Source organism: Schistocerca serialis, chromosome 1, assembly GCF_023864345.2.
Source record: "Schistocerca serialis cubense isolate TAMUIC-IGC-003099 chromosome 1, iqSchSeri2.2, whole genome shotgun sequence".
NCBI lineage: Eukaryota > Metazoa > Arthropoda > Insecta > Orthoptera > Acrididae > Schistocerca > Schistocerca serialis.
The window spans coordinates 872222635-872250472 of NC_064638.1; the positions used below are offsets into that span (position 1 = coordinate 872222635).

General features: G+C 41.1%; 1 protein-coding gene across 6 annotated transcripts in view; it reads right to left on the reverse strand.

Moving 5' to 3' along the window:
• Positions 1-26074, reverse strand: part of LOC126486098 (tRNA wybutosine-synthesizing protein 3 homolog) — a 73299-nt gene extending 47225 nt beyond the window's left edge. For 2 of the 6 annotated variants that reach the window (XR_007588086.1, XM_050108924.1), the window contains exons 1-2: positions 25763-26074; positions 25478-25654 (exon numbers count right to left, since the gene is read on the reverse strand). Coding sequence is in view for 3 of the 6 variants with exons in the window: in XM_050108924.1 (XP_049964881.1) it covers positions 25478-25654; positions 25763-25939 (354 nt within the window). In the remaining 3 variants the exon portion in view is untranslated. The remainder of the gene's footprint in view (positions 1-25477; positions 25655-25762) is intronic. The other 4 variants (XR_007588085.1, XR_007588084.1, XM_050108925.1 and 1 more) reach the window with 4 other exon arrangements.
• Positions 26075-27838: the final 1764 nt, after the last annotated feature.

The window sequence follows — 27838 nt, forward strand, 5'->3', positions numbered from 1 at the left end:
ACAGTGAGATTGCAGCCTCTAAGTTAGTGATACTTTGTTAAAATCTTTCACCCTTACAAAACTCTGGCTGCTGTGATCTTGTTTCTCTCCCTTATTCCCATGGGCTATGGAACTGAGCACAATGACACCACCTTCAAATTCTGTTGTAGTGGGAGATAGGAGTCCTGAATGTTCTGGACAATTTTCTCAGCTGGGTACATTTGCGGGAGGACATGAGTGCGCTGTAGGCATCAGAGCAGACAAAGTTTTTTGTCATGTCTCATTTGCTCCAGTGCATTCAGCAATGCACTCAACTCATGTTGCACACTGTGAACCTATCTGGCAGGCAGACCCTGACAACACAACCATGGAAAAACCACTGAACAGCCCCCCCCCCCCCCCCCCCCCCGCCCCGCTCTCTCTCTCTCTCAGATAAATCAGTCCAAAACAAGCACTATGCACAACAAGAGGATAACTGCAACAAAAATAATACTGTACAATAGCTGTCTAAAAAAGCTAATCCATACATCTAAGACAGTTAACTGACATCCAATGAGACTTCAACCCCGAATTCATCACCGAATCAAGCAAGGTTGGAGGGCTTATGGAAAAAATCCAACTGTTTTTAAATTTAATACACTAATAAACTTAAAAAAGGTAGTCTTGAAGAGTGTGTTTACTATACAACATATGGTTATGAACTAGGATTTTAAACAACTTTCAAATGAAAACTATGAATGGCTCAGAGAGCTATGTCAAGGTCACTCCTGAGTCTCACCTAGAAAGATCAGAAAAGAAGTAATGACACGAGTATTAACAGGAATCTAGGACAGTCTGGAGAGGGTAAAGGCTCTAAAATGGAAATGGACACAATGCATGAAGAGATGACAAATATGGACCATGGCACTACTAGAGTAGAGTCTCAAAGAAATATGAAGGCCACATGCAGACTGCCTAACCACTGAAATCAAGACCTGAAGAAATTCACAGGCTTTCACTCACAGAAGAAAGCAATTAACAGAGAAACATGGAAGCAGCTATTGAAATTGTATTTGTTAGCTGAAGATTAAAGAGGCTAAATCTTGTAAAGTTTTATACAGCTGAACAATGAATATAACAGTAAAATTGTAGTGGTCATCTAAAACATTAAATCTAAAAATTTGATTATGTTAAATTTAAAAGCCATTATTGGTTTATACAATGGGAAGTCAAAAAGTAAAGAGACTTTCGAAAAACAAAATATTTATTCTAATGACAGAAAGCTGAAACATACATAATTTTTCTACAGTAACCTCCCTGCAATTCAATGCACTTTGTCCATAATTTCACAAGTGTTTTGATTCTGTCGGAAAAAAAGTTTTTTGGTTGCATCTGTGACCAATTTTGCACCACATTAATGACTTCTGCATTGGTTGCAGATCTTCTTCCCCTGAGCATTTCCTTCAAGGAGCAAATATATGGTAATCACTTGGAGCTAGGTCTGTGCTGCATAATGAGAGTTTCAGCTATTTGAACCCCAAGTACTTTATATTTTTGGCCATCCATTTGGTAGAATGTCACTGAGCTTTATCTTGCAGTTATCCATGAAATATTTGGATCTGACTACAGGTTTCAGTTTAGTTTCCAACATATCACAAAGTTTCTCAATGTTCACAGTTTTGCCTCTTGGGGTGAAATGAACAGCTACCACATCTTCAATGTCCCAGAATAGTGTTACCATAAGCTTACCAGCTGATGGTTGATATTCAAATTTCTTAACTTCTGGTGATGATGGACGTTTCCAAACCATGTTCAGTCTTACTTTCCGGTTCGTGATAATGCACCCACATTTCATCTACAGTAATGATTTGCTGCAAAAATCATGTCAAAAGTTTACGAGAGATGTCCATCCTTTGCGCCTTATGCTGTGCTGACAATTCTTTTGGTAACCATCTTGCACACACTTCCTCAAAATTTAGCCTGTTGTGTAAGATGGAATGTGCTGAACCATGACTGGTATCAGGATTGCCAAAAGGTTCCCCCAGTGAAATTCCCTGATATTTCCCTCATTTCCAGACAAGTTTTAGCATTTTTCCCTGGCAAATTTTGAGATCTCAAGGGTAAGTTAAGACATAAATTGACAATATGTCTTTGTAGCTATGGTACAAGAAACAACAGTGCAAACAAGGAAATATCTAAAACAAATTTGCAAGCAGATGGTGTTTCCTGATGGGAGCAAAAATATTTAGCACTAACATCAACGTCTTTTCTAACAAATTGTTTGTAGATGGAGAAAGCAACCCAAATGATGTGTGTGTTGCATTAAGACCACTGATGTTATTTTATTTCAATAAAACACATTTGGTGACAAAAATACACATTTCCTTGGAGTCATAAGGCAGATTTAAAATTCCTTCACTGATTTCAGTAACAACTTCAGAAAAAAGTAGGCCTCTTTAAAGAACTGCATAAGGCAAGGAAGAATTGTGTAAATTAACACTGTAGGTGACCACCAATAAAATGTTGGTTATACTATGTTCATTATTGTTGGTTATTACCCACTGTGTTATAACTATTATTTTACACGTATTGTGTGATTTTTCTTTCAAGAAATATATGAATACATAGCGTACAAACTGCCAGCAACTGCCAATTTTCTTCTCCTTATCATCCATACTTTCTAACATATAAACTACTTTTGAAGTGCCAAAATGTACAATAACTAATAAAACTCTATAAAATGCCACACTGTACAATGCAATTGCAGTGAGACAGTTGCAATTCCTGAAATCCGTCAGTCATGACCTCTAGCCTGCCGAAGAGCACCAGTCCTGGGTCCATAGATAAACCATGAAAATCTGCTGCTTTACACCACACACAAACAGACCCAGCCTGTAGGCAAATAGGTGAGACCAGATCCAAGGGGCAGCACCTGCACATTAGGGGAAATGGAATGGCTTCAGATCGACAGGCCCGAGCCATTACAGATAACCACGGAAACAGCCTGCGGTTTTGGCTCGTAGCGGAAATCCACTTGTGTGGCCAGCTATTCACGAGCCAGACAGCATGTTGATGAAATGAGACCACAGTGATCGATCCATGCAACAGATAATGTGTTCAAATACTCTGAGAATCAATAATAATGAGGGAAGGTGGCAACACACCGTGAAGATGATTGCTGAGCCACAGCCAGACAAGTAGAAAGGACAGTTACACTCTCACAACCAAATTTTCAACCATAGCTTTTGTCAGGAAATGAGAGCACACACATTCACACAATCACTCAGACAGAATTCATGCACACGACTGCCACCCCCAGCCACTGCGACTACAGTCTCTGGGAATCAGATCCAGACAAACCACTCCTCACACACCCTTGCCTCTCATTGGCAGCTGCTAGCCTAGTGGCAAGAAGTGGTGGCAGGACTGACCGCAAGCTGAGGGAAGTGGTATCAAGGGGAGAAGCAGTAAGAATGAGGGAGTAGGGAAGCAGTGCACGTACTCAAATTCCCCTGATGTGTTTGAAATTCCCTGATTTCCATAACCTGTGGCAACCCTGGGTATGTAAAGTATTGGTGATTTTGTCCACTGTGATTTGTGTTTTCCATCACCATACCCTCAATGACTTCCAAACTGTCCTCAGCATTGACGTCAATGGCCTGCCTGATCTTTCCTCATCTCAAAGAGAAGTTCTTCCCTGTTTGAAGCACTGTATCCATTAGTAGACCTTGTTTCGTTATAAACAGCTGTCACCATACTGCGCTTGCATTCAACAAATAAAACCTGCAGATATAACACCTTCCACAAACAAAATGCGAATCATTGCTCTCATTTACTCCTTGGTGCAGATTGACAATGGAGCTGCCATTTTTCGTGATCTGCTACAACACAACAACTAACACAGGAATAAGAGTGCCACGTTGTATAGAATTGTTGCTGATGACAATATTTCACCCCTGGGTACTAGCAGTGTTACCAATGCCTAAGGCAAGAAATTATGAAATTCCCTTTACTTTTTGACTTCCCCTCATATTTGTCCTAGCCATTTTCAAAAGACAGTTCTTCACATTAATCCCAAAGGGCCTCATTGCTAACAAGATAGTAACTGAAAGTCTGTAAATGGGATTGGCCCTAAGTGCCCCTACTGTCAGCCTAATTCCCTTATGGCAAACACAGTCTGATGCACGTATGTATGATGATCAGGCACATACATAGACTGTGCATTCATAATCAAGTTGGGAATGTACACAAATTCTGTAAAACCAAAGCACATAAAGTGCAGCTTGTTACACCATGTCCTACATGCATTGCACTTTAAAATGAGTTTTTTGAGGTACAGTTTTCAGGTCACTCAGGGGTGGTGCACCTAAGTTTCTGATTGAAAGGCCTGGAAACTACACCAAGTCTTAATATTTAAAATGTTCTGGTAGATTAAAAACACAATGGAAATTGTAATAAAAACTAATGCAACATGCAACAACAACAACAACAACAACAACCGACTTGTTACAGTGCTGGAAGACTAACCAAAATTTAAAAAACAGTGAAGAATTATGACCACTGGAAAATATTTTTTCACCATGGCTGTTGTTGCTGTGGTCTTTAGTCTGAAGACTGGTTTGATGTGCTACCCACGCTACTCTATCAGTACATCCCTTTGAATCCGCTAACCATTTTCATCACTTGGTCTCCCCTGAATATTTTTATGCCTACACTTCCCAATTTCCCACCTATACTATACTGATTCCTTAATGTCTCAGAATGTGCCCTATCAACCAATCCCTTCTTTTATTCAAGGTGTGCAACAAATTTCTTTTTTCCCCAGTTTTGTTCAGTACCTTCTCATTAGTTAAATGGTCTACCAATCCAAACTTCAGCATCCTTCTGTAGCACCAAATTTCAAAAGCTCCTATTTCCTTCTTGTCTAAACTGTTTATTGTCCACATTACACTTCTTTACAAGGTTACACTCCAGACAAATACACTGAAAAAACACTTCCTAACAGTTAAATCAATATCTGATATTAACATATTTCTCTTCTTCAGAAATGCTTTTACTGCCATTGTCAGTCTACATTTTATATTCTCGCTAATTCAGCCATCATCAGTTATTTTACTGCCCAAATAGCAATACCCATCTACTACTACTAGTGTCTTGTTTCCTAATTTGATGCCCTCGGTATTGCATGATTTAATTTGACTACATTCCATTATCCTCATTTTGCTTTTGTTGATGTTCATCTTACAACCTACTTTCAAGACACTGTCCATTCTGTTCAAAATAGCCTTTTGCTCCCTGTATTTTACACCTGCTACCTTTATAATTTCAAATAATGTCTTTCAGCTGACATTGTTAAAAACTTTCTTTAAGTCCACAAATGCTGTAAATGTAAATTTGTCTTTCCTTATCTTCTAAGAGAAATCATAGGGTCAGTACTGCCTTGCGTATTCCTACATTTCTACAGAATCCAAACTGATTGTTCCTGATGTCAGCCTCTACCAGCTTTTCAGTTCTTCTGTAAAGAATTCACATTAGTATTTTGCAACCATGACTTATTGAACAGATAGTATGATAATATTCAAACCTGTCAGCCCCTGTTTTCTTTTTGATTCGAATTATTACACTGTTCTTGAGGTCTGAGGGTATTTTGCCTGCCTCACACATCTTGGACACCAGGTGGAATATGTTTGTCATGGCTGGCTCTCTCAAGGATCTCGGCAGTTTTGACAGAATGTCATCCACTCCAATTGCTCTGTCAAATGCTTCTCACAGTATCTCATCTCCTATCTCATTTTCTTTATTGTCCTCTTCCATTCTTTAAGGGGAATTCAAAAAGAAACGAGTTGGAGGCATAATTATAGAAATCAGTCTTTTTAAGGGTACCAAAAATGGCGTAATCACAGGGAGAGAGGTCTGGACTGTATGGAGGGTGGCAGAGAACCTCCCATTTGAATTTCTGCAGGAGTGCCACTGAGATTGCCTGGTCATTTTGATTTGATCGCTTGGCGAAGGGTGGTCAAGGTTTGCGAGTAACGCTGGCCTGTTGTTCTGTGCTGCAGGAAGTGAACCAGAAGAGGGCCATCTTGGTCAAAGAAGAACATCAGCTCTGAGGGGCAAACGATTCACCTCGGACAACGACGTCCAGCTGTAAGTGTGGAACTGGTTAACATCACAGCCCCGGGAATTTTATGAGACAGCCATTCACCGCCTTGTGTCACAGAGGGACAAGTGTCTTAACAGCCAGGGTCAATACTTCTAACATAAAAGTACTAGTTTCTGTAATGATGCCTCCAGCTCGTTTCTTTTTGAACGCCCCTTATATAATATTCACTTCAAGTTCATTTCCTCTTTATAGCTCTTCTATACAGTTCTTCCACCTTCCAGCTTTCCCTCCTTTGTTTATTACCAGTTTACCATCTGAGCTCTTGATATTCATACAACTGCTTCTCTTTTCTCCAAAGGGCTCATTAAGTTTCCTATAGGCAGTACCTAAAATTCTCATAGTTATATATGTTTCCATGTCCTTCTATTTACCCTCTAGCCATACCTCAGTCATTTTGCATTTCCTGTCACACTCATATTCACTGGCTGCATTTTTATATTTTCTCCTTCTGTTAATCAAATTCAGTAACTCCTGTGACATCCAAGGATTTCTAGTAGGCCATGTCTTTTTTCCCTATTTGATCACCTGCTGCTTTCACTATTTTATCTCTCAAAATTACCCATTCGTGTACTACTGCATTCCTCTTCCACATTTCTGACAACTGTTGCCCAAAGATTTCTCTGGAACCCTCAACCTCTGGTTTTTTCAACTTATACAGGTCCCATCTCCTTAATTTCCTGCCTTTTTTGCAATTTCTTCAGTTTCAATCTGCAGTTTGTAACCAACAAATTGTGGTTAGCATCCACATCTACCTCTGGTAGTGTCTTACAGTCTAAAATCTGTCTTACCATTATATAATCAATCTGACACATTACAGTATCTCAAGGTCTCTTCCACAAATACAACTTTCAATCGTGATTCTCAAGCCAAGCCTTAGCAATGATAAGATTATGGTTTTTGCAAAATCCTACCAGGCAGCTTCCCCTTTCCTTCCTTTTCCCCCAGTGTACATCTACCCACAATTTTCCCTTCAGTTCCTTTCCCAACTATCGAATTCCAGTCCCCCATTACAATAAAATTTTCCTCTCCCGTAACTACCTGAATAATTTCTTTCCTCTCTTCATACATTTTCTCATCATCTGCAGAACCAGTAGTTGGTGTTGCCTTCGTGTCTATCTTGGTTGGACTAATGCATTCACTATGCTGTTCATAGTAGCTTACCCGCATTCCTATTTTCTTATTTATTATTAGACCTACTCCTGCATTACCCTATTTGATTCTGTAAAATCAAATAGGGCTAATGCAGGAGTGGGTTTAATAATGAGTAAAAAACGGGGAATGCAGATAAGCTGCTATGAACGGCATAGTGAACACATTATTATAGCAAAGATAGACACGAAGCCCACATCCACCACAGTAGTACAGTTTCATATGCCAATCAGTTCTGCAGATGAGGAGGAGATTGAGTAAAAGTGTAATGAGATAAAAGAAATTATTCAGATAGTTAAAGGAGCCAAAAATGTAATATCACGGGGGACTGGAATTCGACAGTGGGGAAAGGAAGAGAAGGAAAAGCAGTAGGTGAATACGGACTGGGGGAAAGGAATGAAAGAGGAAGCTGCCTGGTAGAATCTTTCACAGAGCATAATTTACTCATAGCTAACAACTGGTTTAAGAATCATGAAAGAAGGTTGAATACTTGGAAGATACCTGGAAACACCGGAAGATTTCAGTTTGATTATATAATGGTTAGGCAGAGATTTAGGAACCATATTTTAAATTTTAGATATTTCCAGGGGCAGATGTCGACTCTGACCACAATTTATTGGCTACGAACTGCAAAGACGACTGGCAAGAACAGGGGAAAGGAATACAGTAGAAGAAGAATGGGTAGCTTTGAGAGATGAAATAGTGAAGGCAGCAGAGGATTAAATATGTAAAACGATGATGGCTAGTAGAAATCCATGGGTAACACAACAGATATTGAATTTAATCAATGAAAGGAGAAAACATTAAAATGCAATAAATGAATCAGGCAAAAGAGAATACAAACGTCTCAAAAATGAGGTCGACAGGAAGTGCAAAATGGCTAAGAAGGAATAGCTAGAGGACAAATGTAAGGACGTACAAGCATGTATCACTAGTGGTAAGATAGATACTGTCTACAGGAAAATTAAAGAGAACTTTGGAGAATCGAGAACCACCTATATGAATATGAAGAGTTCAGATGAAAAACCAGTCTTAAGCACAGAAGGGAAAGCAGAAAGGTGGAAAGAGTATACAGAGGGTCTGTACAAGGGAGATGTACTTGACTGCAATATTACGGAAAGGAAAGAGGACGTAGAGGAAGTTGAGAAGCGAGATATGATACTTCATGAAGAATTTAACAAAGCACTGAAACATTTAAGTTGAAACAAGGGCCCGGAAGTAGACAACATTCCGTTACAGCCACTGATAGCCTTGGAAGAGCCAGCCACAACAAAACTCTCCCATCTGGTGAGCAAGATGTATGAGAAAGGCAAAATACCCTCAGACTTCAAGAAAAATATAATAATCCCAATTCCAAAGAAAGCAGGTGCTGGTAGGTGAAAATTACTGAACTATCAGTTTAATAAGTCACAGCTGCCAAATACTAACACAAATCCTTTACAGAAGAATAGAGAAATGGTACAGGCCGACCTCAGGGAGGACCAGTTTGGATTCTGGAGAAATGCAGGAATACACGAGGCAGTAGTGACCCTAAAACTTCATATAGGAGGCAGGTTAAGGAAAGACAAACCTATGTTTATAGCATTTGTAGACATAGAGAAAGCTTTTGACAATGTTGACTGGAATACTTTCTTTCAAATTCTAAAGGTGGCAAAGTAAAATACAGGGAGCGAAGTAAAATACAGGGAGCGAAAGGCTATTTACAATATGTGCAGAAACCAGATGTCAGTTTAAGAGTCAAGGGGCACAAAAGGGAAGGAGTGGTTGAGAAGGGAGTGAGACAGGCCTATCCCCGATGTTATTCAACCTGTATATTGAGCAACCAGTAAAGGAAACAAAGGGAAAATTTTGAGTAGGAATTGAAGTCCAGGGAGAAGAAATAAAAACTTCAGAGGTTTGCCTATGACACTGTAATTCTGTCAGAGACAGCAAAGGAGTTGGAAGAGCAGCTGAATGGAATGGACAGTATCTCGAAAGGAAGATATAAGATGAACACCAACAAAAGCAAAAAGAGGATAACGGAATGTGGTTGAATTAAATCAGGTGATGCTGAGGGAATTAGATTAGGAAATGAGACACTTAAAGTAGAAAATGAGTTTTGTTATTTGGAAAGCAAAATAACTGATGATTATCGAAGCAGGGAGGATATAAAATGCAGACTGACAATGGCAATAAAAGCGTTTCTGAAGAAGACAACTATGTTGACATCAAATACAGATTTAAGTGTTAGGAATTCTTTCCTAAATGTATTTATACAGAAGAGAAACATGGATGATAAATAGTTTAGACAAGAAGAGAATAGAAGCTTTTGAAATGTTGTTCTGCAGAAGAATGCTGAAGATGGGTAAATCATGTAATTAATGAGGAGGACTGGATAGACCTGGGGAGAATAGAGATTTATGCTACAACCTGCCTAAATGAAGGGTGATGCTGAGTTGGGTTGAGGGGTCGCTCGACATCACGGTCATCAGCGACCTGACAAAATATCAACATGAAATATCATGAGTGGGGACAAAGGTTGTCCCCACATGCAGAGCAGTTTATAACATACTAAAGTTGCTGCCCTTCCCCACCAGTTTAGGGATGAGGCGGTGTTTGACCATGTGCTCAAGAGTCTTACCCATACAAGTAGTAAGGGTGACACCCCAATAACTGTTAGGGGCGCTATGGTCCTTACCTGGTATCCAGAATGGAATTAAGATTACCTCTTTCCAAGTCCATCAAACCAAATCTGACTGAAACAAGAGAGGAGCTGACCTTTTGCTTCAGGGCAGAGATGACGAAGCATGGAATAATGGATCTCATCAGGTCCTGGAGCAATGTCTCTGGCTGCAGATAAAGCCGATTCCAGTTCCCAGATGGAAAATGAAAGGTTGTAGACTTCCTCATTACACGAGAAAAAAATAGAGCTTCCTCATCTCTGCAGTCCGATGGAATACCTGAACAGCAGGAGCTTGTCTGGATGACTTAGTAACAGTAAAGAAGTGTTCTGCTAAAACGTGAGCCATCTCTTCTGGCATGTCCACCAAGACCCCGTTATTTGACAAGGCTGTAAGGGGATGTGGACTACCCTCCAAGAAGCCCTCTTCTGTTCTTTGATCACTCGCCTTGCATGTCCTCTCGCAGACCTGAAGATTGTCTGTAGTTGGACACCGTTTGAAGATCCGAAGAGCTGTCTGTCTGGCCCTGACTGCCAATCGACAGCCGTCATTCCATCAAGGTACAGGCCATCATCCGAGGTGGTTATTAGACCTAGGTATGGACTCTGCGGCAGCCCTTTGGATCTCACGAGTGATATGGGCCACAGCCTCTTGTGAACAATCCTTTCGTTCAAAAATAGCCTGATGTGATGTTTAAAGCTTTTCCGGAGTACTGATTGTTCCATAAAAACACGGGAGAACTGCCGGATATCAGTAACGTCCTGCCACGATATTTCGGCGCAGAGTCTTCTGGCCATCTTCAGGTGAGAGCCACTGTAGTAGTACTGGCGAGTACGTGCTGAGCTCCGCTATTTAAAGCCGTACTGAGGTGACATTGCGCATGCACTGCTCAGCGTGCGCATTCATAACAACTCTGTGCTCTGCACCTCGCGCCCTCCACGGTGAAAGCTTGGCGTATCGATATCAGGTCGATTTCCATCTTTATGCAGATAACTACGTTGACTACGAAGTTTCTCTATAACAGGATTCCAAGCAGAGTTTAGCTGATACCGCTATCTCGATTGAGGAGAGTCTCATTGTCAGACAATCTTATTTCCACAGATTCATTGATAATCGAGCTCCAAAAGTTTGATGTATAGGCCAAAATCTTTGTGTTGCCGTAAATCATTCTGTTGAAATACAATGTTCGACGATTGCGGACTTGGTGGGTTGGAGAATGCGAGTATATCGTTGGTGTTCCACAATGCGTTCCTGCACAGTTCGTGTTGTTTGCCCTATATATGATTTGCCGCATTCACATGGAATTTTGTAAACACCTGATTTACCAGGATCCCATCAGTGATGAAATTTTGGAAGGAGGGCGAAAGATGACTCTCACTTGATACTTTCTCAATATTATGCCTATCTTTGAAGAAATATTCCCAATAAATGGTAGATAAGCAGTCGACTTGAAGGCCTCTTCCTCTTCCTTGTTCCGTCGTTTGTAGGTCTTCATCACTCTGTTCACTTGCCTAGGTGAAAAGCCATTTTTCAGAAATACTTTTTGCAGGTGTTCCAGTTCCGCTTGAAGACTGTCGGCGTCAAAGAGATGGTATGGGCACGGTGGATCAAGGTTTTGAGAACGCCCATTGTTTGTGCTGGATGGTGGCAAGTAGCTTGTAGATACAGATCTGTACAAGTGGCCTTTCTGTACACCGAGTGACCAAGTGTGCCATCACTCTTCCATCGCACCAAGACATCTAAAAATGGCAGACAACCATCTTTCTCTACCTCCATGGTAAACTTTATGTTTTCATGTATGGAGTTCATGTGACGTAAAAATTCTTCGGTCCAGACCATGAGGCCACACTATACAAGTGTCGTCAACGTATCGCCAAAATACTGTCGGTTTAAAAGTGGCAGAGTCGAGTGCTCTCTCCTCAAAATCTTCCATAAAAAGATTGGCCACCAGGGGAGACAAAGGAATCCCCATGGCGACACCGTTAGATTGTTCGTAAAATTCATTGTTAAATATAAAATATGTAGAGGAGAGAGTGTGCTCAAACAATGCTGTAATGTCCGCACCAAACATATTGCCAATGAGGTGTAGTGGAAATAAGATTGTCTGATAACGAGACTCTCATCAATTGAGATAGCGGTTATCAGCTAAACTCTGCTGGGAATCCTGTTATAGAGAAACTTCGTAGTAGGCGTTTATTTGCATAAAGATGAAAATCGACCTGATATTGATACGCCAAGCTTTCACCGTGGAGGGCGCGAGGTGCAGAGCACAGAGTTGTTATGAATGCGCACGCTGAGCAGTGCATGCGCAATGTCACCTCAGTACGGCTTTAAATAGCGGAGCTCAGCACGTACTCGCCAGTACTACTACAGTGGCTCTCACCTGAAGATGGCCAGAAGACTCTGCGCCGAAATATCGTGGCAGGACGTTACTGATATCCAGCAGTTCCCCCGTGTTTTTATGGAACAAAAATAGCCTGTCGACTGTACTGTAACCAATTTGCCCTTTGTATCATCCACCTGCGTGGTCTCCTGCTGGTCACTGTCGGCCGCTTCCCACTGAACTGAATCTACAATAGCTGAGGAACAAAAGCAAAGATCACTAGCTGAAAAAGACCCTGTAGATGTGGAAAACTGAATCATCTGCCCCGCGTTCAGAAGGCAGATATCCTCAGAATGGACGAGTCATTTGATCAGCCGACCCCTGGAGCAAGTAGTAGCCGAGCCCCACAGCACATTGTGGGCACTGAAGTCCCCCACAAGAAGGAATGGGAGCGAGAGTGCCTGGAAGAGATCTGCCAGTGCGTCCGCATCCAAAGCGTCATGGTGTGGCAGGTACAAAGAACACACTGTGATAGTAAACAGTGAGAGAACTTTCACAGCAATTGCTTGGATGGTGGTGGTAAGAGGGACAGGAAAGGAGTTGTATCTGTCATCACGAAAAATAGCCATTCCACCTTTAGCCCTGCCTTGAGTAGTATTGTCTTTCCTGTATATGTGGTAGCCTGAAATGTAGGTGTGTCTGTGATTTTAAGATGTATTTCTTGTAAGCAGATGAAGAAAGGTTTATCCTGGACCAGCAGCTGCAATTCTTCCAAATGTGAGTGTATCCATTCAAATTCCACTGCAACACAGAAGTCCCTATGGAAGCCATTGGTTAGCGATGGTGGTTCTTTCCTTTCTCCCTTGGAGGTAGTGACTTACCGGGGAGGTCAGGGGGAATGCTAGCTGGTTCCGCGTTCTCTAGTTCCTCCGACTGGAAGTCCACATCTTCAAGAGCATAGTCGCCATCAGAAAGGGAAAGCACTCGTCAATCACACCACATTCTTGGACTTAGAACGACTTTTAGAAGGATGTTTTTCTGTACTGACAGGAGGGGGAGGCTACCTGGGTTGCTGGGATGGCTTAGGTGGCTTCTGAAGTTGGGAAGTTGTATGTTGCTTAAGTGGTAAGTCTACTGCAGACGGCTTCCGAGCGACATCAGTTGCAAGTGGAGCATTTCCCCCCACAGGAACAGTGACAAGTGCATGTGCTCATACTTGAATCTGTGGTCTGACTTTGGTGAAAGTGTCACACTTAGCTACTGGTGTTTTAAGGGCCGATGCAAAAGAAGTTGCAAAAACAGGTGGTTGCATGGCTTTTTAGCTTCACCACAGACTATATGTCTCTGTAATTTCAACCCTTGAATTTTCTTCTCCTCGTAAACCCCACACTTTCTGCTCCACACTGGGTGATCCCCAGAGCAGTTAACACATTTCGGAGGAAGTGTGCAAGAAGTCCCTGACTCGTGAGTGGAGCCTCCACAACTGCCACACGTAGCCCTCCCATTACATCTCATAGTGGTACGGCCATATCTTTGATATTTATAGCATCGCATGGGGGTTAGGAACAAATGGGCGAACCTTAAGGCAGATATAGCTGGCAAGGATATGTTCCGGTAATTCGGGAGTACTAAATGTTAGAATAAATGTTGCCGATTTTTCCAATTTACCATTGACTCTCCTCATATAATTCTGCACCTCTGTGACACCCACATTCTTCCAATCTTCATGCAACTCCGCAGGGTCCATCTCCATTATATCGGAGCAGGTAACCATGCCCTTACTAAAGTTAAGGGTGTTATGCAATTCAGCCTTGATTGGATAGTCACCTAAGGCCTTACATCCCAGAAGCTTAGATATTTGGCTGGAATAATCAGAGACCCAGCAATACCTTCCAATGCCTCGTTAATATAGAAAGAGGATATGTTTTTAAAGCTTCCCCCATTTTGCTTGTTTACAATGAAAGTGTTATGGCACACTAATGCCCTGTTACTATTACTCTGAGACTTCTTTTCAGGAGGACTGACCAACCGATCTCTCTTTGAGGAGAGGGTATAGGAGTTACCTGATGGTACACCCATCCTGTCAGTAGTAGTAGGTTCATGAGACAGTTCCATAACGATCCCACAAGACGCTAGGGAAACAACAGTCATCCCAGGCAGAGCCCTGCATGCCTGAGCAAGCCTGATTCAACTGGGGTGCGGCAGGTGCCCCAGAGGTCACTTGCTAAAGACTGTTTCACCTCCTCAGCACGTAGCACACCTTGAGTTTTAGGTTGTTTTTTTTTTTTTTTTTATATAGAGGTGGGTACCTTCCTCGTTATCAGGAGAAAGAAAACTGGCGTTCTACGGATCGGAGCATGGAATGTCAGATCCCTTAATCGGGCAGGTAGGTTAGAAAATTTGAAAAGGGAAATGGATAGGTTAAAGTTAGATATAGTGGGAATTAGTGAAGTTCGGTGGCAGGAGGAACAAGACTTTTGGTCAGGTGAATACAGTGTTATAAATACAAAATCAAATAGGGGTAATGCAGGAGTAGGTTTAATGATGAATAAAAAAATAGGAGTACGGGTAAGCTACTACAAACAGCATAGTGAACGCATTATTGTGGCCATGATAGACACGAAGCCCACGCCTACTACAGCAGTACAAGTTTATATGCCAACTAGCTCTGCAGATGACTAAGAAATTGATGAAATGTATGATGAGATAAAAGAAATTATTCAGGTAGTGAAGGGAGACGAAAATTTAATAGTCATGAATGACTGGAATTCAGGAGTAGGAAAAGAGAGAGAAGGAAGCATATTAGGTGAATATGCATTGGGGCTAAGAAATGAAAGAGGAAGCCGCCTGAAAGAATTTTGTGTAGAGCATAACTTAATTATAGCTAACACTTGGTTCAAGAATCATGAAAGAAGATTGTATACATGGAAGAATCCTGAAGATACTAGAAGGTATCAGATAGATTATATAATGGTGAGACAGAGATTTAGGAACCAGGTTTTAAATTGTAAGACATTTCCAGAGGCAGATGTGGACTCTGACCACAATCTATTGGTTATGAACTGTAGATTAAAACTGAAGAAACTGCAAAAAGGTGGGAATTTAAGGAGATGGGACCTGGATAAACTGACTAAGCCAGAGGTTGTACAGAGTTTCAGGGACAGCATAAGGGAACAATTGACAGGAATGGGGGAAAGAAATACAGTAGAAAACGAATGGGTAGCTCTGAGGGATGAAATAGTAAAGGCAGCAGAGGATCAAGTAGGTAAAAAGACGAGGGCTAGTAAAAACCCTTGGGTAACAGAAGAAATGGTTGGTTGGTTGTTTTGGGAAAGGAGACCAGACAGCGTGGTCATCGGTCTCATCGGATTAGGGAAGGATGGGGAAGGAAGTCGGCCGTGCCCTTTCAGAGGAACCATCCCGGCATTTGCCTGGTGTGATTTAGGGAAATCACGGAAAACCTAAATCAGGATGGCCGGACGCGGGATTGAACTGTCGTCCTCCCGAATGCGAGTCCAGTGTCTAACCACTGCGCCACCTCGCTCGGTAACAGAAGAAATATTGAATTTAATTGATGAAAGGAGAAAATACAAAAATGCAGTAAATGAAGCAGGCAAAAAGGAATACAAACGTCTCAAAAATGAGATCGACAGGAAGTGCAAAATGGCTAAGCAGGGATGGCTAGAGGACAAATTTAAGGATGTAGAGGCTTAGCTCACTAGGGGTAAGATAGATACTGCCTACAGGAAAATTAAAGAGACCTTTGGGGAAAGGAGAACCACTTGCATGAATATCAAGGGCTTTGATGGAAACCCAGTTCTAAGCGAAGAAGGGAAAGCAGAAAGGTGGAAAGAGTATATAGAGGGTCTATACAAGAGCGATGTACTTGAGGACAATATTATGGAAATGGAAGAGGATGTAGATGAAGGTTAAATGGGAGATATGATACCGCGTGAAGAGTTTGACAGAGCACTGAAAGACCTGAGTCAAAACAAGGCCCCGGGAGTCGACAACATTCCATTGGAACTACTGACGGCCTTGGGAGAGCCAGTCCTGACAAAACTCTACCATCTGGTGAGCAAGATGTATGAGACAGGTGAATACCCTCAGACTTCAAGAAGAATATAATAATTCCAATCCCAAAGAAAGCAGGTGTCGACAGATGTGAAAATTACCGAACTATCAATTTAATAAGTCACATCTGCAAAATACTAATGCGAATTATTTACAGACGAATGGAAAAACTGGTTGAAGCCGACCTCGGGGAAGATCAGTTTGGATTCCGTAGAAATGTTGGAACACGTGAGGCAATATTGACCCTACGACTTATCCTAGAAGAAAGATTAAGGAAAGGCAAATCTATGTTTCTAGCATTTGTAGACTTACAGATAGCTTTTGACAATGTTGATTGGAATACTCTTTCAAATTCTAAAGGTGGCAGGGGTAAAATACAGGGAGCGAAAGGCTATTTACAATTTGTACAGAAACCAGATGGCAGTTATAACAGTCGAGGGGTATGAAAGGGAAGCAGTAGTTGGGAAGGGAGTGAGACAGGTTTGTAGCCTATCCCCAATGTTATTCAATCTGTATATTGAGCAAGCAGTAAAGGAAACAAAAGAAAAGTTCGGAGTAGGTATTAAAATTCATGGAGAAGAAATAAAAACTTTTGAGGTTCGCCAATGACATTGTAATTCTGTCAGAGACAGCAAAGGACTTGGAAGAGCAGTTGAACAAAACGGACAGAGTGGCAAGGTGAAAATCTCATTCTGGAAATGGACAGTGACTTGAAAGGAGGGCATAAGATGAACATCAACAAAAGCAAAACAAGGATAATGGAATGTCGGGTGATGCTGAGGGAATTAGATTAGGAAATGAGACACTTAAAGTAGTAAAGTAGTTTTGCTATTTGGGGAGCAAAATAACTGATGACGGTCGAAGTAGAGAGGACATAAAATGTAGACTGGCAATGGAAAGGTAAGCGTTTCTGAAGAAGAGAAATTTGTTAACATCGAGTATAGATTTAAATATCAGGAAGTCGTTTGTATCGAGTGTAGCCACGTATGGAAGTGAAACGTGGACGATAAATAGTTTAGACAAGAAGAGAATAGCTGCTTTCAAAATGTGGTGCTACAGAAGAATGCTGAAGATTAGATGGGTTAGATCATATAACTAATGAGGACGTATTGAACAGAAATGTGGAGAAGAGGAGCTTGTGGCACAACTTGACTAGAAGAAGGGATCGGTTGGTAAGACATGTTCTGAGGAATCGAGGGATCACCAATTTAGTATTGGAGGGCAACCTGGAGGGTAAAAATCGTAGAGGGAGACCAAGAGATGAATACACTAAGCAGATTCAGAAGGATGTAGGCTGCAGTAGGTACTGGGAGATGAAGAAGCTTGCACAGGATAGAGTAGCATGGAGAGCTGCATCAAACCAGTCTCAGGACTGAAGACCACAACAACAACAACCTTCCTCGCAGTCCAGGGGGTGAAGCCAAGACCTCCATTCTCCGAAAAATACAACATTCCACCGCTGCGCCGCACGGTGGTCATTGAAGTATGACCAGAGCTTACAGTGACAGAGGACTGGTGGCGCTTACCAGTCCCCAGCTCAGGAACCCTGGGGTCACCAAGCCTGTACTCAGCAAACGAATGCTGAGCCCCTGAGGGGACTAAATGAAGGGATCGTTTGGTAGAACACGTTGTGAGACATCAAGGGCTCACCAATTTAGTAATGGAGGGAAGTGTGGAGGGTAAAAATCGTAGAGGGAGACCAAGAGATGAATACAATAAGCAGATTCAGACAGATATAGGTTGCAATAGTTACTCGGAGATGAAGATGCTTGCACAGGATAGAGTAGTATGGAGAGCTGCATCAAACTAGTCTTTGGACTGAAGACCACAACAACAACAACAACAACAACAACAACAACATAAACATACAGAAGTCCTGTTCCTCCTACCACTGAATGTCAGTAATTCCTACTGTATCTAACTTCAATCCATCCATTTCACCTTTATAAATTTTCTAACCTACCTGCCCAATTATGGGATCTAACATTCTATGCTTCGGTCCTCAGAATGCCATTTCCAATTTTCTTGATTACTACATCTTTCTAAGTAGCCCCCATTTGAATATCTGAACAAGGGGCTATTGTGCCTCTACCCAGGAGAATGCCATACTCATTTAACCATACAATAGAGATGTATGCTCTCAGGAAAAACAATGGTTGTAGTTTCCTCTGCAGTACTAGCACAGCAAGGCCTGCTGGTTGATGTTTCAAGGCAAAAATCTGTAAATCATCCACACTTGCAACTACTGAAAAAGCTGCTGCTCCTCTTCAGGAATCGCCTGTTTGTCAGGTCTCTCAACACATATCCCTCCATTGCAATTGCACCTACAGTACACCTATCTGTACCACTGAGCTTGCAAGCAACCCCTGAAGGCAATGCTCATGGTTTATTGGGGGTGCTATCTTACTGTATACAGCTCTCCCAAGCAATGTCACTCTTAGAGCACTACCTTGATGAACATCATTTTCTTCTTCAAAGTGATCAATAGGACATAAGCAACTTCATATCTAAAATAATCTTGGAAGTAAGAGGATTGTAAATTACTGAAAGTCATCCTTTGAGGTTGGAGCCCTATTTACGAATGAGGATATCGTCTCTTCATGTATTACCACACACTTCCTCAAAATGGAAGGAAATGCATATTAAGTGATGTTTGTACAGTAAAGCCTTCAGCAAGGTCAGGTGGTCAATGTTGAAGTAATACCTCTTAAATGCACAATGAAAGTAATTAATAAGCTGCTTTGATGACCACACAAGATAATGGTTTACCATGTACTCCACGGCCAACCACTTACACAGAAGGGAAGAACCACTCTACAATATCTATTTGAGGGTGTGGGGCAGAAGAAGGGAGGTTAAAACAACTTCCTTCAATGGATGAGGAAGTGGTATGTTACCCACATAAAGTGTAGCCACGTAGCCCCAAAAGTGGGGGGAGTGCCTACAGGCACAGTTCAGCGCAAGCCTTACCGGCATGAGTGTTCCTGTCAGTCAGTGTGGAGAATTTCTATTTCCAAACACTTGTCCAAGTGCAGTTCCTTGGTTTACATGACTGCAAAGGATTGGGCAGTGGGCAAAAATTCCTGCAAGAAGAGATGGGATAGCTTCAGTGTTGCAAACTGGACTCATTTGTCTGCCGAAAACAGACAATGGCACCCTAATCTCAAGTAGTCCTCATAGAAACATTAATACTGTGCACAAGAACAAACTTTCAGCTGTGACTAAGTCAACGGAAATCTGTAATCCACTCTGCTTACAACTATGTCAATGATTAGTACTGCTGGTTAAAATCAAACTGACACACTCAAAAATGTATAGCAAATGTCCATTAGGGGATCAAAATGGATTCAATGAGATGCTGAAATTGATGCTATACAATACAGCTGGAAAAGGTGACAATAAAAGTGACTGCTACAGCTCAGTTTACAAAACCAGAAAAGCATGGAAGTGGGTCTATATATGTGCTGCAAAGTGGTGTCCTACAGCCATATTGTTTCATTTAATAATGGGATTGGTGAGGCTGAAACAGGTTTAATCGTTGAATTTTGTTACTGCATCATCTGGGTCTGATGTTGCTACAGCTTTAGGTGACATTGTTTTTCCTATAACTGCTGCCAGTGATGTTTATCCTGTTGCAGTAATTTCATGTGTTACTGTTGAGCCACTGCGTCATTGCCGGAGACATTGAAGCAACTCAACAAAGTGTATTTTCAAGGAGCAAATATAATGATTTACCACAAATGAGAATCCATAAAAGTTCATGTAACCAGAGCTCCTGCGATAAGAAACAAAAACTAAACTAGAAAACTGGGTGGATAATAATGATTGCAACTGTCCACACAGCACATCATATTACAATAGTGTGAAGTCACTCCTACATGCCACTGTGCTGGCCGCTGGATCTCCCTACATGACATGAGTGGTCTGCTGGCTGAGTCATGAACAATGGTCATGGTGATGGAAGTACATTTTGTAGCTTGCATATTCCCAATGGTTCTGTGACTTCACGAACCAGATAAGGATGCTATACTTCTCCTTCTCAAACGGGATGTACATGGGCAGAAACACCTGGATTTATGCCAGTGAATTCCCACAGTTTAGTGGCAGCAAATCAAAGGTATTGTCTGTGCGTTGTTGACCAGATCTGGCCACATATTGGCTCCCACATAGCTGTCCCAGAGAACTGGTATCAATGATATTGGAATACCAGATGATACGCATTCAGCCCTCAGTGTTTAGGGATTCACATCGACACAGGAGGCGGGCACTGTTGATTCCCACTGCCCTTCAGTGCCCTGGCAGCAGATAGTTCTAGTAGAAGCTTGACAGGTGATATGAATGGAATCAGCATGTGAGTAGCTGCTCAGTGGTAGGTGGCCAGTTCCTGGTATTTTTGGTTTATAATAATACATAGTTGTTGAGAACAGCTGAGAAAAATTGTAAATTATTTGTCTTTTTGTGTGTGCATGGAATGTCACTGTGCTTTAGAATGTTGGTTCCTAGGCAGGTAGTGTCTAATAGTTAAGAACTGGAAACAAGCACAATGAAGAAACGAGGATGTAAAGCTTGTCTCACATGTAATATTCGGTAATATAATATAATTGGATAGACAAAAAATCTACTCACCAAGCTTTCAGAGCCAATGGCTTCTTTAGAAGAAGAAGGTGGCCACTGGATCTGAAAGCTTGCGAGTTCCTTAAATTTTAATGTTTTTCATCCGGCTCTTGGGGAGTAGATTTTCTTATCCATACAATTATATTTACAAAAATTGGTTATTTTCATTAATATAATAGCATTCAGTAAGCTACATATGATCCTGTGCAGTAATAAATGATGAGTACCCTACCACGCATGTTGGAGAACGATGGCCAAGAGTGCAAGATAACAATTGCAGCTGTTGAAATCTCTTGCCCAACCATGACATAGCTCCGTCCAGCTACGGAGGCAAGATGGACTTCTGGTTACATGTTTCCTGGCTGCATACTGTTCCTTGGAGCATCGACTCCCCTTGTGGCAATAGGATCCAGCAGCAAGCTACTTTCTGACACACACACACACACACACACACACACACACACACACACACACACACACTGCTTCCCTCACCCTATAGTTAGGTAGTGCTCAGAAACGCACAGAATGTCTATCTTTTCTGAGCTATCTATATTTTCTAAACTAACAAATAGCTCTTTTATTTTATTACTAAGTCCTCTAATGTCATGAAGAAATAAGCTGTCATTTTTTTGTGCATTCTTAAGCATTTTGTGGGGCTCCTCTATTGACACAACTTCTTTCATAACAGGGTGCCTGATTACTGACTAAATTAAAAAGGGTTCCCCTCTGACATCAGTAACCTTGCTCTGTGTGATGGTGGCCCCCTGTACACTTTCTGTGAGAAGCTCAGCCTATCTATCTTTCACTCTCTTATTCAGGCATAGGCTGCGTGTAGCATATACCCATCTCCCAATTGTAGCAACAGGCACTGCACTCATATGAGATTTCATTTCAGTCAAGTGCAACCAGCTCCATGTTTAAAAAGCTCACAATGTTAACTCAGGGCTTGTTACGGTGCTGCAGGACCTCCACAATACTCACACTTTGTGTGAAGTTGTTATTCCTACTAAATCCAGGTCAGCCCTAGTGCTGGAATTTCAATATTCCCTTTCCCCAACTAGTATGACCACCTGATTCTCTTTCTCAAAATACTTGCACAAATTCCATATCCCCTCTGTCACTTGGCTGGGGCTAGCACTTGGCTTCACAAAAATTACAACTCTGTACCCTGATCCTTTTCCGTCCATCACCATTACATCTACACCCCTGGCATCGCTACTACCTATAAGCAAGACTCTTCTTTCTGATCTCTTCTGTTACCGACCAACACTCAGTTTCTTTGCTAGAAGTATGCTGCACTCTACCCTATTGTAACCTGTAGCTGGATGAAGCTGAAGTAGGACCTTCGGGTACATGCCAAACTTATTAAACACCGAAAGGCGGGTCATATCGGATGAAATTTTCAAATTCTTTAAGGTAACTTCGTAAAGAACATTAAATTCACGCGACAAAAAGTGTGAGGTATATTGGATGACATTGGAGAATAATATGAGCACATAACTTCAGTCAAAAATATTTTTTAGTTAGTTAGAATCTAACAAATAAAACTGTCTGATGTTACCCCCTTTGACGGAGTAATCTCAGACAGTCAATGAATTTCCACACAAAGGTCTATATCACCCTCTAATGGGATAATTTCGGACAGTGATCACCTTTTAAAAAAATACATACACTTGCATGTGTTACATGTTTAGAAAACATTTTTTACAGGCTGTTACAAAATACTCTACACATCTTCAGTAAACACTGAAACATATTTAGAAAACTTTCACAGACACATTAACAAAATATTTCATTAATAAAGACAATAAACTCGTACAATAAATCATTAATAATCTACAATATGTTCTCAGTGAAAGAAAATGTGGCCTTTGTCTACAGTATCATTGTCCTGAATGGCAGGAAAAATAAATGCACATTTGCTGCCTTGATATGGACACAGAAATCTGACTTCCACTTTTTTTGTGCCCACTTTTATTGCAATTCCGACAAACTGCCTATTTCGCTGCCGCCCCCCCCCCCCCCCCACCTCCAATTGTGTGGATAATCCACAAGAACAAAAGCCTCCACTTGCAGAACTGCTTCCTCTGCTCTGCTGCTTTTGTCACCATTGGGTATTGCATCACCATTCACAAGCAACTGAGACACCAAGTCAGCATTATCTCTCTTTCTCACATTGTTGCCTAAAACGGATTTTCCTGGGGCATCACCTAATTTTCGCTTTCATTGGGCAAGTGTGTTATTTTTCATTCCACAGCAAACATTCTCAAGCATATCATCAAAGCCCGAAGAACAGGCTTCTAAAGAACTGTTCTGAGAATTATCTCCAACGGGCAACTTTTAAGGACTCTTTCAGGGTCAAATGGAATTAATCCCACTGCACGAAATGCATTTCTTATATTGTCTTCCTCAGTTGCTGACACTTTTGTAAGAGTTTCCTTCAAAAACAACAGGCCAACAGGAGCTTTTCTCCCACTGTGTAAGTACTGCCCGTCAATCGGCTTTTAAAGATGTGAAGAAACCTACATCTAATGGCTGTAAAATACAAGTACTGTTTTGCGGCAACAAAATAAGACAGATTTTATTTTTCTCACATTCATCAATGACTCGAAGTGAAATGTGACTTGAAAGGTTGTCTCTTATGACGCCAAAATTATCCTACATGGCAACCATATTAAACACTTAAAAATAGAACTGAACCACTTAATACACTTACAAACGATGGACAGTCCAGCATGCAACAACAACAACAATATGGAAAGGATACAGATTGCTACTCACCACACAGAAGACGCGTTGAGTTGCAGACAAGCACAATGAAAAAGAATGCCGGAAATATTTTCTAATCTTTAGTAATTATTCGCAATTACTTCAGTCTAAGACTATACTCCAGATAATACTTCAAAAACAACTTCCCAACACTTGGATTCCTATTAGATCTTAACAAAATTATCTTCTTCAGAAAAGATTTTCTTGTTATTGCCAGTTTGAATCTTATATCCTTTAAATTTCAGTCAATGTTAGTTACTTTACTTCCGAAATGTCAAATCTCCTCAAGTAACTTTAGTGTCTCATTTCTTAATCTAATTCCCCCAGCATCTCTTGACATAATTTGACAACATGACATTACCCTTGTCAATACTTCAAGCTATCTCCCATATAGAGACAGTGTTAACAACAGCTGGCATTCCTGGTTGTTGTTTATCTGTGTGGCATCTGTGCTCTGTAGATCTTTCTTCTATGGTCCAGACAGTCTAACCTAGGCCTACTTAAATTTTCTGGCACTGCCATGTGATGTGATGGCTCTGGGTTTTCAAAATTACAGGTTGCCTAAAATTTTGGTCTTGGAGCTGGAAATGGTATACACACACGACAATGTGCTTTTGGCGATTTTCTTTTTTTTTTAAATTCTAGCTAAGATATCTTTAGTATAAGAAATTAGCCTATGAAATAGTATTAGACAATCCAGTCCAATCCTTGTAAAAGAAATGGTACATTAAACGCAACAGAATATTACAGAAGTCTTTGCACTTCATCTGCTGATTGCTGCACTTGTCTAATTTGGCATTGTTGGATTAATTCCCATACATACCTCTTGTGAAAACTTGATCAAAATTGGAGAGGGTCAAGTGGACACCTTGTTTAAATTTAGGCCACTTGACAGAGAATGAACCATTTATTATACATGGAACAAGCAAACAACTAAACCTAACTCTTCAGCCAAGTAATGACATACACAATACATCGGAAATGAGATACGTAGGCTGGCCGGGGTGGCCGAGCAGTTCTAGGCGCTACAGTCTGGAACCGCGCGACCACTACAGTCGCAGGTTCAAATCCTGCTCGGGCATGGATGTGTGTGATGTCGTTAGGTTTAAGTAGTTCTAAGTTCTAGGGGACTGATGACCTCAGAAGTCTGCCTCGGGCATGCATGTGTGTGATGTCGTTAGGTTTAAGTAGTTCTAAGTTCTAGGGGACTGATGACCTCAGAAGTTAAGTCCCATAGAGCTCAGAGCCATTTTTGTGATACGTAGTTAACACTGCTGTCCTGCAATAGGGATAGTCCTATTGGAGGTGGCATGGATGGTTTGAACACTATTGTCCTTCATTGAGAATGCTACTATTGAAAGTGATATGGTTGGTTTGAACACAATTATCCTTAAATTGGGATAATACTAATGGAGATAACATGCCCTCGCCTTCTTTATACTTCTGAACCGATTTACCTAATCAGTTATTGGATCCCCATACATCTGTGTACCCTACAGACCACAGATCAACTTTTTCATTCCAACAAATTATTGCCTGGTGTGAAACGGACAAGTGATAAAAACAAACCCCACGACTAAACACACATTGAACCTCAGAACATTGGATTTGCAGGAATGACACACACGAAACCTCCGAAGTACGCACATAAGATTTATATTACCTGCAAAGAAATCTGGCAGTCATACACAGTATTACAGATCACACATGCAACTGGTAAACAATTATCCTTAAGATTAAAAACAATAAAAAAAGTCCACAACAAACCAAATGTTTTGCGTCTTCTACTGTATGACATTGTACGTGAAGAATCATAGGTTCAAATTTCAGCACGAGATCTCCCACAGTTGGGTCAAGCTTACTCATCATATCCTCCATATCGATGTCATCATGTGTTGTGTACAACCACTTGCATCCTTCTTTACTGTTTCCCATTGACGGCACCTACACATGTAGATTTCTTTCCTTTCATACATGCCCTTCGATAATTATACAAAAAATAACGCCATTTTTCGTAAGAGGGATAAGTCACAACGACAGAAAACAAAATACCTCACAAAACACGATCAAGCGGCCTGAACACGAACTTGTTGTAACATATTGGTTGTGAGAGTTGATAAAATCAACAAGTTCAACAATGTCACTGTCCACACTACCTTTGCGACTTAAATCGGTACTGTTGAGTATCCGTTTCTTTTTGTCCTGAAATTCTTTCTCGGACCATTGCATTATCCCACTTTGTATTACTACAATCCTCACAATCACTACTTCATACACCTCTGCTACACAATAAATATATAACAAACAAGCTTCAGGCACACGCACGCTCTTTCTAACATCTTTGGCTTAAAAACAAACATTCGAAGTAAACTCGATGGTCACATCACATCGGTGTGCATTCACATTCGACGTTACGTCATGTCACAACAATTCGCTGAAACCCAGTAGCTACTGACAGATGAAAGGCAGATTATCTGATACCATACGCCCATGTAAAAAGTCGGAGTAATAGCATCAGAATTCATGAGTCACTGTTGAAATCGGCCAGGGATACGACGTGGGATAATCACAATACTGGGAAAGTGCAATCAGTCTACAAAGGGGATTGTTTTTACAAGTCTCTCGTGCAACCAGTTCTAGAATATTGCTCAAATGTATGGGATTCATACCAAATAGGACTAACAGAGGATATTGAACGTATACAGAAAAGGGCAGCACGAATGGTCGCAGGTCAGTTTAATCAGGGGACGAATGTCACAGAGATACTGAAGGAAATGCACTGGAAGACTCTTGAAGAAGGATGTAAACTATCCCGAGAAAATATTAACAAATTTTCAAAAACACGAAGAAACCCTAATAACTCGTACAATGGGAGGTACCATGTGCCATGTACCTCATGGTGGCTTGCAGTGTACAAAAGTAGACGGAGAATTCAAGTCCTGGCCACTATGGTATCATTACGTCGAAGTGTATTCACACCACCCGTCACATCACAGCACTTCTAGTCAATTCCAGTCACGTGAGCTCAACTCGTATAGCTGTCCTCAACTGTTTCTTAGCGCGAATTGTGACCTTCATAAGATGATTTTCAGCTGTTTTATGTGCGAAGTGCACATACAAATGTGGTAGCCATTTTTAATCGACACAACATGTACAAGTTATGTTGGAGAGCCTATATAGACTCCCTGAGTTAGGTGTAGACGGCCTGCCGCCTAGAGACAGAACGGGTGAAGCTACGATTTTAGCAGGCGGTTCATCTTCTGGGAAGAAATAGCAGCGGTTCTATTCTGCCGTGTGTCCGCGCAAGAGCAGCAGTGTCGATGTTTCCGCCGACGCGCAGAACGCAGCATTCCCAGCGCGCTTTTTGCACGTTATTGTTTTCGGAGGTGGTCAACAGTCGAGAATTACGTGAGCTCTTGAGGACTCTTTTGTCTATTGCGGGAAATATTCAACACATTTTTCACCGAGTAATTAACAGAGTAATAAAATAAATGAGTATTTTACTTTTTTCAAAAAATTTCCATTGACAACGAAAAATATACCTATTCAAAAAAAAACAGATAAAAATTCACTTGACGCTTTCCTGAGCGACAATCTTCACTTATTCCAAATTAATATAAGTGTAGACCAGATGTGGCATGAATTCAAAGAAAGAGTATCGGCAGCAACTGGCAGATTTATACCAAATAAATTAAGAAGCGACGGAGCTGATCCTCCGTGCTAAACAAAACGGATCAGAACACTGTTGCAGAAACAACGAAAAATACATGCCAAATCCAAGCAGACGCAAAATCTCCAAGACTGGCGATCTTTTACAGAAGCTCGAAATTTAGTGCGGACTTCAATGTGAGATGCTTATAATAGTTTCCACAACGAAACTTTGTCTCGGAAACTGGCAGAAAATCCAGAGAGATTTCGGTTGTATGAGAAGTACGTTAGCGCCAATGGAGATACTATCGAAGACTGTGCTGCCACAGCAGAGTTATTAAACACAGCCTTCCGTAATGACTTCACAAAAGAAGACAAAGTAAATATTCCAGAATTCGAATCAAGAACAGCTGCCAAAATGAGTAACGTAGAAGTAGATACCCTCGAAGTAGTGAAACAACTTAAATCATTTAATAAAAG